General features: G+C 45.6%; 1 protein-coding gene across 2 annotated transcripts in view; it reads left to right on the top strand.

The window, feature by feature from the left end:
* Nucleotides 1-2680: 2680 nt before the first annotated feature.
* OSBPL10 (oxysterol binding protein like 10) overlaps nt 2681-12785 on the top strand; it is a 306798-nt gene continuing 296693 nt past the window's right edge. Inside the window, exon 1 of one of the 2 annotated variants that reach the window (XM_003781767.2) lies at nt 2681-3604. In XM_003781767.2, coding sequence (XP_003781815.1) covers nt 3342-3604 — 263 coding nt within the window. In that variant the 5' untranslated portion in view covers nt 2681-3341. The remainder of the gene's footprint in view (nt 3605-12785) is intronic. The other variant, XM_003781766.3, reaches the window with a different exon arrangement.

Genomic DNA, 12785 nt, shown 5'->3' with positions numbered 1-12785 from the left:
TTCCAAATATCATTTGCCAGTTCTTTATGTATTTGTTCTCAATTTGTTTTTCTAACATAAAGACATTTTCCTCTTCAAAGAGAATTCTGCAGGTACCTTTTCCCTACTTGCTATTACAGGTCAAGAAAGTTTTCTGGAAGAAGTGACTTTTGATTCAAAACTCCATAAGTGAGAAGCACCAATCAGGTGAAAGGAGCAGGAAAGAGAGTCGCAGCAGGAGGAGCAGCACGTGCTCCATCTGTCTTTCAGGGTATCTGTGGGTGCCTCTGCTCCACCCACCTTTTGCTGCTGACTGGCTTCCGTGGCTATTTTTTTTCCTCCTTTGGCCATTTTCGCTCCCACACCTCTGGCTGGCTCCTGCCTCATGCTCACCTTGACTATTTCCTTCAGCTTAGCTCCCTCTCCCTTTCAACTGGTCCATAGTGACGATTTCCTGGCTACAGTTTTTCAGTCCGAGGTGAGAATTTGCCAGGCTAGCTCATTCAGTCATAGGTTGGCTGAGTAGGGTGGAGGGATGGTGTCATAGATTAGATACTATCAAATAAAGTGATGACACTTTACTATCAAATAAAGTGATGACCCTTTTTTTTTTTTGACCCTTGTTTTTTAAAGCAAGAACTTAGGGTAGCAGGCTCCAATAAAAAGGGGTGTTTTCTGTCATTTATAGTTTTCTATGTACACACCTTCTCAGTCTTTATTTATTTATTTAATCAATTTATTTTTTGAGGTAGAGTTTCACTATGTTGCCCTCAGTAGAATGACACAGCGTCACAGCTCACAGCAACCTCAAATTCTTGGGCTTAAGCGATTCTCTTGCCTCAGCCTCCCAGGTAGCTGGGACGACAGGTACCTGCTGTTCTAATCTCTAACATTGGTGAAGTTAACCTCTTCTAGTCTTAGTTTTCTCACTTGCAGAATGGGACTAATGATACTGGCTGTGATGAACTCTGGAAGAATGTTTGTTTAAAATATTTAACCCATCTTCCTATGAGAGGAGGGTCCTTTCTCCATGTTGAGCTCAGGATTGGCTATTTTCTGGTTGCAGTTGTTATTGTTTTTCAGCAGGCCCAGGCTGGACTCAGACCTGCCAGCCTTGGTGTATGTGGCCGGTGCCTTACTCACTGAGCTATGGGCGCCACCCCTTTTAGTTTTTAGAGTTAGGATATTACCCTGTCACCCAGCCTGGAGTATAGTAGCACAATCATAGCTCATTGCAGCCTGGAACTCGTGGGCTCAAGTGATTCTCAAGCCTCTTGAGGTGCTGACATGGCCAGCTTGAGCCACAGAACTTGGTTATTCTCAGTGTTTATGTCAACGAAGGACATGATGAACACTCACATACTCATCAATGATCAGCTTAGGCAAAGGGTAAAAACTAATGCTAGAATCTCATTGGCTTAAAATATTATGCATGTTACATAACCAATGCTAACTGGCATCAGCTCTGCCATCTTTGGCATGTCCTGGAAAGTTAAGGAGAGCCCTTACCTGAGACTTACTGCTTGCCTGGTATAAGGAAAAGAGAAAAATGGTGGAACCATATGATGTCTCTGAAAGCTCTTGCGAAGGGGCATGCTTTTCACAGTGGGAAAAGCAATCCCATGGCCAATCCTGAGCTCAACATGGAGAAAGGACTCTCCTCTCATAGGAAGATGGGTTAAATATTTTAAACAAACAAACATTCTTCCAGAGTTCACCACAGCCAGTATCATTAGTCCCATTTTGCAGGTGAGAAAATGAAGACCAGAAGAGGTTAACTTCATCAGTGTTAGAGATTAGAACTCAGCTCTGTCTGGTTTCAAAGTCGGTTCATGTAGTCTCTTTTTGAGAATTTTTTAAACATGGTGTAGGCACCTAGAATTATTATTTATTCCAAGTCACAATGACTTCTCATCAGCTCCAGGAAATTCTTCATGAAAATTTCTAGAGCTAAATCACTTTTGAAATCTTCCTGGAAGGATGTAAAGCCAGAAAGGGGTCAGGCTTGGGGAACTGCCCCCATGAGAGCTGACGCTAGTCCATCTAGTAATTTTTTTAAACTGTTGAATTATTTATCTGCTTTATCGGTTTGTAGATCCTTTCAACAGGGATCACCTATCATCTGTTACCTTCTGTTTTCTTGTGTGTTTGTGTCTGAGTTCCTCAGCTTTTTGTCAAAGACATTTTTGAAACTTCTAGATTGCCCTGGATATTTATATTCACAAACATTATTAGTGGGATGGAGAGTATAACTCACCTGCTTTGGCCACTTTTAAATTGAGACAGTGAGTAAAAGAGCAGAGAATCTCGGAGATGAGAGGGGCTGTGCAGTAGTTACAGCTAACACAGAGAATCCTTCACCGTGTTTGTTAAGTGTCCCTTGCCCTTGTGCAGCCTTGGGGGTTTCAGAGCCTCAGGTTCCCAAGTGCACGGTGCTGTATGATTAAATGGGTGGGTTTTGACTGGCTAGGATTATGCATGTCCATCATAGGGTGAAGCCAATGATTCGTCCAGGACACTCGACTGAAAGAGGCACGAATCTGAGAGTTCGCTCGCCTCACTCCATCCAGGCCCGGTGCCCATTACGCATTTATCATAACTCCGCTGCTTGAAAATGTCCCAGACAAGCTCACCTGGGAGAATCACCTGCTCCCCCCTCCCCCTGCTGACATGTAGAAGAACGCTGAGGGCCTCTCGGCCTTGTGACTTTGCTCCGCCGGTGAGGCGAAGGTCCAGGTTACTGTGTACGAGAGTCTGGCCCAGGCTTGTGTGCGGAAGACCGAGAGAGGGAGTGTGCGTGTGTGCCTGTGTCAGGCGGGCGGGTCCATATCCGGGTGGACCGGGTGGGTGGGGCCGCCCCCCCTCCAGGTCCCGAGGTGTGTTGGGGGTGGGGAGTGACGCGCAGAGATTCCCTTTCGCCCCTTCGGATCCAAGAAGGGTCGGGGCAGAAGGAAAGCGAGAGTGACAGGGCGTGGATTTAGGGCGTGCCCACCTTGCAGATCGGCACCCGGGAGTGCCCCGGCCAACGGGCCTGAGCCGCGGCGGGGACACGAAAAAGGAGGAGAAGGAACCCAAGGAGGGCTCGCCTAACCAGCCACCCGCTCCGAACTTGCCGGGGAAACTAGTGCGGAGGGAGGGGCCGGGCCCTGGCCGCAGCAAGAGGAGGGGCGGCCGCAGCTGCATCCAGCCCCGTTGGCTTCCTTCCCAGCTCTCCTTTGCCTCCTCCTCCTCTTCCTCCTGTATGAGTCAGGCATTTCCCGGGGATTTGGAGCAGCCACGCGCGGCCCGGGCGCCCGGAGCTGTAGCAGCAGCAGCAGCACAGCCGCCGCGGCGGGCACCCGCGTCCCGGGCGCTCACGGACCATGGAGAAGGCGGCCCAGGGCGCAAACAGCAGCAGCCGCAGCAGCAGCCGCGCCACCTCGGCGGGCTCCTCGCCCTCCTGCTCCCTGGCGGGCCGGGGGGTCTCCAGCCGGTCGGTGGCGGCCGGGCTTGGAGGCGGGGGAAGCCGCAGCAGCCCAGGCTCGGTGGCCGCTAGCCCGTCCGGGGGAGGCGGCCGCCGGAGGGAGCTGGCGCTCGAGGGCGTGCTCAGCAAATACACTAACCTCCTCCAGGGTTGGCAGAACAGGTAACGCGCCCGCCGCCTGCGCCACCGCGCGCCCCTCCCCGCGCCGGGCTGTGTGTCTCTGTGTATTTGTGCGTGTGTGTGCGCGCGCGCGCTGCTGCCTCCAGCGAACGGGATGCTGCTTCCGCACGGTGTCCTTCCTTCGTCCCTGCTCCGGTCCAGGTGGGGTGCTCCGGGAGGGGCGCGCGGTGGCCCCGTCCTGAGAGCGCACCGCAGTGGCGAGGAGGGAGGCAGGAGTCCTGGTTTTCTTCTGTGTGGGCACCTGCACAGACTGGAGTGGCAGGAGGAGCGTGCTGGACCCTGTGCTCTGTCTGCGCTGTTTCTCGCACCCCTGAAGAATGACTGGGAGAGGGAGGCACAGGAGGCGTGCTTGTGCCGGCTGAGAAAGCGTTAGCCTGTCTGGGCCGATGACCGCAGTTGTCTCTGTAACACAGTTCATTTTAAACTTTGGTGTTTAAAAACATCACCACAACTAACAGAAAGCCTGCCACGTCTCGTCCTCAGAGCCCTCCAGCGTGCGTACACACTCCACCTCCCCAGATTGTGGTTTGCAGTCTCCAGTGTTTGTAAGGGAAGGGGAGGGAGGAGAGAGAGAGAGTGAAAAAGAGAGAGAGGACAGAGAGAGAGAAAGAGAGAGAGAGAGAGACCCTCTCCTTCAAAATGGACAGTTTGCTATTTAAATTATTATTTCCTCTTCAGGTGCGTTTCGAAGTTCCCTGCTCACTTTCCCCTCAGAGTGGGGAAGACTAAGTATGGACACGTGCAAGGATGGGATGTCCAGGAAAGAAGTTCCCAGGCGCTTGGGGGTGCGGCCTGTGTGGGGACTAGCGCAGTGAAGAAGACAGGAACAGATGTGGCACTGCTGTTTGCTTTTTGGTTTTTTCAATTTGTTTTTCAAAAACAAGCCAGAGGGACATACCAATGCCTGTGCCAGGAGAACAATCCTTGGGTGGGATCCTTTGTCCTGTCTTTATTACCCTTTGGATCTTTGTAGATGTGGGCTCCTAATGAAGTTTATGAGATTTGGGTCTCACCCTGGAAAGCCCTGCTTGTCTCTGCTGGGTAGACTCTTCCTGTTGGTTGTTTGGAAGCTTCGGATTGCTTCCATCTGAAGCGTATTTGGCAGTTATTTATGGGGAACTTAACTTGGAGGGACGTGTCTTTTGAAGTAGGGAAACCGAGTTGTTTCTGTACTGAGATTCTAGATCTAGAACTTTCCCAGTCACCTGGGTTTCCCTGAAAGTCTGTTATTCTGTTAGTGGAAGTGGGGCTTCACTGTTGAATCTTTTTATTTCTCAAAATAGCCCAGTGCCTGCTGTTGCCTCTCCCTTTCCCTCAGTTTGTGAAAGTGGAAAGAGAATGGGCAGAGTGTGTAGGACAAGAAAGGTAGGAGCTGACTAAATCTGATTTCAGTTCCTGTGTCTTGTTAATGAAGACTCCAGGTGTCCTGTCAGTGACAGCATTTTGTGGGTGTGTCCGTCAGTCACTTTTAATGCTTTTTCTTCAAGTAGCTTATGAGGCCAACAGAGCTTTTAGTTGTAGTTATTCTACTTGCTTGGGAATAGTATTTTACCTGAAATGTGTATTAAAGGATTTGTTCTTTGTGAGTGGAGTTAGGAGGAATTGGAGTAACATTCTCTGGCGTAATTTTAAACCCACTGTGTAGTTTAGATTGGTGGCAAGTTTGAGAAGAGGCCAAGTTAAGAGTAGTAACAGTGCACACGTGATTGCAGGGTCCCTCGGTGAGAGGCAGTGCTGTGTATGCTCCTGAGCGTGGCTAAGTGAGATCTCCTCTCTATTGAGTTTGTGTGCTGTGATTTATAGCTGTCTGCCTCTGCTGATGTTTATTCTGACCACAGTAGACTCGCTGTTTTCCAGGTTTACCACTGACTCCAAAAGCATTGTCTGTAATAGTTAATGTCTCAGTGTCAGGGTTTATATTTCCCATACTGCGTTCCCTGAACCATGTCCCACGGCCCATTAGTGGTCTGGAGAGGATTTATGGTGACTCTGTGATTGCCCATTTCTCTCTTCTCTGGGGTCTTATAAAGGGAAAGCCAGACCAGAGAAAAGGAAGCGAGGAGAGGATAAAAATAGATATCCGGAAAATGTATTTATTCGTTCAATTAATTTATTTATTCAGAGATAATTTATTGAGCACCTACTATGTGCCAGGCCCTATTCTAGGAGCTGGAGCTACTACAGTAAACAAAAAAATCCCATGAGTGATATTTCATGAAGTAGTGGAGAAACTTAGGATTAAAGAGTAGAATGAACCTGTCCTTCCCTAGTCCCAGGAAATGCTCTGGTATAAATAGGTGGGTATAAATAGGTGGGCTAACTGGTTCATGTTGTCTTTCTTTTTGGGCCTCATATCATCTTCTTTTGGCAGCCCCTCCTCCCCACCTCAGTTGCCTGCAGTTAATGATAAATCTCCAGCCGTCAAATTCTTAGTGCATCTTCCCAGGCTGCTGTGCTATTGGTAATACTCTTCACAGCTCCCAGGACTTGACACCAATTACCCTCTAATGGTTTTTACTCTGCTGTTTTCTTGCATGTCCTCAAGTTGCTGTAAAGCTTATATTTAAACATCCAGCATCATATTCTGCCTTTATTTGTAGCACCCTCAGCCCCATTACCACACTGTTAGCAAGGCAGTTTGGGGCCAGAATACAAAATAAATAACACAAAGAGAGCTCATGGAGAGAGGAAGACCAGGCCTCTGATCACATTCATTGGATGGGCTTGTGAAATAATCAGAGTATGAGGAAAACATGCATTAAGGGTTTTATCTAACAATTCATTATTATAGACATTTAAAGACAATATTTTAGACCTAATAGCATTTTATAGATGTATAGGATGACATTGAAGAGTAAATGCATCTAAACCAATGAACAAAAAAATACTTTAGAAAGTGTCAAGTGCCATGAAGATTAAAAAAAGGGTGATGAGATGAAGGCAAGTCCTTATAGGAACAATTTTAAGTGTACATCTAATGATTTTATTGCTATGTACTTTTTTTTGTTTTTGAGACAGAGCCTCAAGCTGTCGCCCTGGGTAGAGCGCTGTGGCATCACAGCTCACAGCAACCTCCAACTGCTGGGCTCAAGCTATTCTCCTGCCTCTGCCTCCCGAGTAGCTGGGACTACAGGTGCCCGCCACAACACCTGGCTGTTTTTTGGTTGCAGCCGTCATTGTTGTTGGCGGGCCTGGGCTGGATTCGAACCCGCCAGCTCAGGTGTATGTGGCTGGCGCCTTAGCTGCTTAAGCCATAGGCACTGAGCTTGCTATGTACTTTTAATCTAGAGCACTATGTTATCACTCATGTTTTTGGTTTTTATACAGAATGAACCAGGGAAGAGTGAACCCCAAGAATTTGGGGAAGCAGATCATGTAACACCTTGTGGGCTAGGATAAGAATTTCAGACTGTGTTCTGGTTCCCCGGAAGTATGTTAGGTGGAGAGGTGACACAGTCTGATCAGTTCACTCTGGCTACTGTGTAGAGATGAGATCTTCAAGGGACCAGAGCGTGAAGATGGTCTCCAGTTAGGAGACCGTCCCAGTTAGGGGATGCTGAGGGCTTGACTTGGGAGGGAAGGGGAATTGAGAGAAGGAATAGATCTGGTGTGGAAAGGATGAATATTGCTAATGGAGTGCATGTGGAGGGGAGGGAAAGGGAGGGGCCAAGGATAACTCTTGAGTTTAGGCCTCAGAGGCTGGAAATTGATGATCACAGGAGAGGAATGTGTTTGTGGCTGGGCTGAGACAGAGCCCAGAGTTCTGTCTGGGCCGTGTTCAGTTTGAAATGCCCATCCCTAGCAAGAAACTGGTTGTTTGAATTCTCATTTGGCCTAAGGCTAATCTTATTCTAAAACCAAAATGGAACTGCTTTGGGGTTGCTCAGAACATTATGTGTTAGAGAAAATAATTTCTAATGGGACCTAGTAATTATTATATTTAAATATTTGAAGGTCAACATTGCCATTGACTTTTTATTATCTGGAGAAAAGAGGACGCTGGAAATATGGAACCCACCTCCAGTTCTTTTTTTTGGTGGGGTTGTAAGAACTCAGTAAAACATTGAAAGGAAATCTTGATTTTGGTGAGGAAGAAAAGTGTTTGCAAAAGCAAAACCTCAGGCCACTGGTGGATGTTTATTTGGGGAGCAAGAATAGAGAGGACTTTGGGTTCACAACCTGATATCAACAATTAGCATAGGTGTGACCTTGGGTCAGTTTCTTAATTGGTCTGGGCTTCAGTTTTCTTTTTGGTTAAATAGGGAAAACAATATTACTCTTCTTATTAGTTCAAGGTGCTCATTTGAGAGTACTGGTGTATAAGGGACAGAGACTAGAGCCAGTAGGATACTGAGAAATGGTTGCTATTAGTGCTATTAACATTTTCCTTCTTAAATGGACCCTTTCTCTCCCATAAAATTTTTGGTTTTCAGGTTGGTGCCTGTGGCTCACTAGGTAGGGCACTGGCCCCACATATGGAGGGTGGCGGGTTCAAACCCGGCCCTGGCCAAACTGCAACAAAAAAACAGCCCAGTATTATGGCAGGCACCTGTGGTGCCAGCAACTTGGGAGGCTGAGGCAAGAGAATCGCATAAACCCAGGAACTGGAGGTTGCTGTGAGCTGTGTGATGCCACGGCATTCTACCAAGGAGAGACTCTGTTGCTACTCTCCTAAAGAGAGCCTCTGTTGCTACAAAAAAAAAAATTTTTTTTTTTGGTTTTTATTTTTGAGTGCTGTGGTTACCCTGGGACCACAGTAACATAATTATTTCAGAGTTCTTTGGGGAGAAGACATTGACTTAATTTTGAAGGGATCAATTTATCTTATTTTATTTTTATTTTTATTAGACATGGGGGTCTGGCTATGGTGTCCAGGTTGGTCTTGAAATCCTGGGCTCAAGTGATCCTCTGCATCAGTCTCCCAAATGGCTGGGACTACAGGTATGTGCTTTCATACCTGACTTGGAAGGATCCATTTAAGTTTAACATTTAAACTTTCCTCTCCAGCCTCTAGTCCCTCTTTTCCATTTTGGCTTTTTTCCTCTCCACATTCCTTGCTACCTCTGACATCCTCAAGGTTTTACCTTTTTTTTTTTTTTTAATCCCTCTGCACTAGAAGGTAAGCTTTGTGAGGACAGAGAATTCAGTCTGTCTTGGTCACTGCTGTATGCCCAGTGTCAGGAGCACAGTCTGGCGTACCATAAGGGTGAAGTAAGTATTACTGAATGAATAAGAAAATAAATAAATGACCGAGAAGAAATCAAAGGCTTCGTTCTAGTTTGGTGAATGTTAATCATTATTAATATTATCATTCTTGGTTCTGTCCCTGGTCCTTACGAGGTCCTTGTGATAACGTTTATAATTCTCCCTGTTCTCTGTGGCTACCACTCTTGGTCTTCAGGGTCTGGGAATCTGATTTTTCTTGTGACATTCATATCCGGATGTGGGGTCTACCTCATTCCAGCAAGCTGGGCTGTTAGCAACCCAAATCCTGGGCTTGCTTTTGACTCTATCTGGATTAATAACATATTTTGAGGATGCAGGTGTTTAGCCTACAATATTTTGGGCCACTTGTCTCATTTAACAAAGTCACTTGGGCATATAAATTCTAAAGGAATTTATATTCACACAATTAAAATGGGTGTTTTTGAGCCTTCCAATAATTTTAAAGGCTAATTGGTGATATTTGAGTTGAAAACCACTGTTCTCGGTTTTATATTCTTGCCGGCATGAGCTTAGGAAATGTGTTTGCACATCTTGTTGTCTAGTCTACCAGAGACTGCGCACTAAAATCCTTTAGGGACACTAGATTGCTTCACTGACAGTAGTAATGGAGGGATGGTTGTCTAGGTTACAAAACAGTGCATAATGTGATCTATTCACTTATGGGTCAAACTATTTTTTGTGCACCTGCTTTGCATTAACCACTCTTTGCAGGGTCTAGGCTTTTCATCCTTTTAAAGTATAAGGTCTGACCATTAAGTTCATGTACTTGCGACTGTGCGCTTACATCAGCAGCACTGTACAAACAGCTTGGAACTGTTTCATAACCTTGTCAAACCTGTGTTTGTGTTGATGTGTGGTGGTGTCCTGCTGAGTGGTTTGTGTGGTTTCGTGTCCCGTTGCAGAAAGTTGGTGCTTTAACTACAGCAACAAATAAACATGAAATTTCTTGTTAAACTTGGCAAGAGTGGAAGTGAAATCGGGGACATGTAAAGGAAAAAGCAGTGTACAAATGGATTAAATGTTTTTCTGAGGGGAGAGAAAGTGTCACTGATGAAGAGATGTCAGGGTGGCCAGTATGAGCAGAACTGATGCAAACATTGGAAAAATCCACTGAATTGCGCATCAAAATTGTTGACTGACTATGGGAAGCATAGCAGACCACGGAAGCACTGATAGAGAAATAGGAAATTTCATTGAAATTCTTGGCATGAGAAAGGTGTGGCTCCTGCATCACGACAGTGCACTCACTTGCACTGTCTATGAGGGAGTTTATAGCCAATAAACAAATAACCGTATTCAAACACCTTCCCTGCTCATCCCACCTGCCCCCCCCAAGGACTTTTTTCTTTACCGGAAGAATAAAGAAATATTGAAAGGAAGATATTTTGATGATATTCAGGACAACAAAGGTAGTAAGTGACAGATGGCTATTCACTAAAAAGAGTTCCAAAATTGCTTTGTAAGGTGGACCAGGTGTTGGCATCAGTGCTGTGCTTCCCAAGGGGAGTACTTTGAAGGTGACTGTACTGTTATTCAGCAATGAGGTATGTAGCACTTTTTCTAGGATGAGTTTGAGTACCTCATTGTCAGACCTCGTATATGTGTATTTGACATTTACACCAAAATAGCTACTGTGGTTTTCTTTGGTTGGTGGGATTATGGGTAATTTTTATTTTCTTCTCTTTCTTGTTTCCTAAGGTGTTGAATCTGTTTTGCAGTTTGAAAAAGTAGTTGAGAAAAAGGGAGTCTGCCCGTGCCTTTTCATGTAATCGCTGAGTAATGATTCAGTGGGGTGGTAAATTTGAAGTCTTTGTTTTTTTTTTTTTTTTTTTTTTGAGACAGAGCCTCAAGCTATCCCCCTGGGTAGAGTGCTATGGCATCACAACTTACAGGAACCTCCAACTCCTGGGCTCAAGCAAGTCTCCTGCCTCAGCCTCCCAAGTAGCTGGGACCACAGGCACCCGCCACAATGCCCAGCTATTTTTTGGTTGCAGCTGTTATTGTTGTTAGGTGGGCCCAGGCTGGATTTGAACCCACCACCTTAGGTGTACGTGGCTGGCACCTTAGCCACTTGAGTCACAGGCACCAAGCCAGTCTATCAGACTTTGAAAAAAGCAAATCTTAAGGGTACACAGTTGAATAAGTTTTCACAAACAGACATACCAAGATCAAGAAAAGCAGCCACCCCCACCCCTTCCCCTATCCCCCTACCCATGTAGAATATCTGTGTTCTGACCTCAACACCACGGAGTAGTAAACTCCTTCTTTGAACTTTCTATTGTACGGTATGTGATCCTTGTGATCTTTCTTTGGGTGGGGGCTTCTTTCTCTTAACGTTGTTTGTGAGGCTTGTTCCTATGTCTGTGCATAGTTGAGATCTGTTTGTTTTCACTACTGCTTGGTCTTCCACTGTGTCAATATCTGTTGTATGAGACAGAGTCTCACTTTGTCGCCCTCAGTAGAGTGCTATGGAGTCACAGCTCACAGCAACTTCAAACCCTTGGGCTTAACTCTCTTGCCTCAGCCTCCCAACTAGCTAGGACTACAGGTGCCCACCCCAACTCTCCACTATTTGTTGTTGTTGTTGTTTAGCAGGCCCAGGCTGGGTTTGAACCTGCCAGTCCCAGTTTATGTGGCCAGTGCCCTTGAGCTATGGCCACTGAGCCAATATTTGAGTTTTAACCATTGAGCTATGGGCACTGAGCCAATATTTGAGTTCTTTAAGGTTTTTGACTCTTTCCAGTAGAGCTGCTGTGAACATTCTAGCACATGTGTTTTGGAGATTGTCTGTACACATTTCTGGAGTTATGCATAGAAGTGGGAATATGGGGATATTTTGTTTGCAAGTGTCTGGCTTATTAGATATAGGCAGAGAGTTTCCATAGTGGTGTATCTGTTAACACTCCCTTAGGAAATACATGAGGGCTCTGGGTGCTCCCCGTTCTCATCCACACTTGGTAGAGTCTCCTGCTTTTATGTTAGCCACCCTGGTGATTTTAATTTGCTTTTTTCCTGATGACTAATGAAGTTGAACTCCTTTGCAGGTGTTTACTAACCATTTCAATGTCATGTTCTGTGAGTTGCAAATCAAGTTCTTTGCCTATTTAACTGTTGGGTGTCTGCCTTTTTCTTGTTCACTTTGAAGACATCTTTACCTATTTTCTGCGTGCAAGACCTTTGATGAGTACATGTATGTGTACACACATGCATGGGAACCAGAAGTGTGGAAGGAGACACCTTCTTTCTCTCTGTGGTTTGCCATTTCATCTCTTGCTAGTGTCTTGGTGAACCTGAACTGATAGCTTTAATGTGGTCGCATGTTGCAGGTTTTTGCCTTTTATGGTTAGTTCTTTTTGACTTCTGTTTAGGAAATCTTTGCCTACTGCTGGTAACGGAGATATTTTCTGATGTTTTCCTTAAGACAAAAAAAAAGGGCTTTTCTTAATTTGAATGTTTATGATCAGTTTGAGTTGCTATCAGGGGAACAAGGATGGCTGGTGGAAGCAATGCTAGATTTAAAGCTTTCTGTCTGTATTTGTTTCCTATGGCCCTTATAACAAATTACTATAAACTTGATGGCTTAAAACAGCGCACATTTATTCTCCCAAAGTTCTGGAGGCCAGAGGTTTCAAATTAGTTTCACTGGGCCAAAATCAAGGTGATGGCAGGACAAGGTGTTGGCGCTATCTCTGGGGACTCGAAGGGAAAATCATTTCTTACTTTTTGCAGCTTCTGGTGGCTGGCAGCATTCCTTGGCTTACCTGCATCACTTCAGTCTTTGCTTCTGTCTTTAGATCACTGCCTTCTGTGTATGTCAAGTCTCCTTCCACCTCCCTCTTAGAACTCCTGTGATTGCCAGATAATCTAGGATAATTTTCCCATCTCAAGATCCTTAACTTAATCGTATTTGCTACAAGTCAAAGTCTTTTTTTTTTTT

Source organism: Otolemur garnettii, unplaced genomic scaffold, assembly GCF_000181295.1.
Source record: "Otolemur garnettii isolate 467f Iridium unplaced genomic scaffold, OtoGar3 scaffold00002, whole genome shotgun sequence".
NCBI classification, from domain to species: domain Eukaryota; kingdom Metazoa; phylum Chordata; class Mammalia; order Primates; family Galagidae; genus Otolemur; species Otolemur garnettii.
Note: the sequence above shows the minus strand (reverse complement) of the source record. Positions and strands in the feature narration are given on the sequence as shown.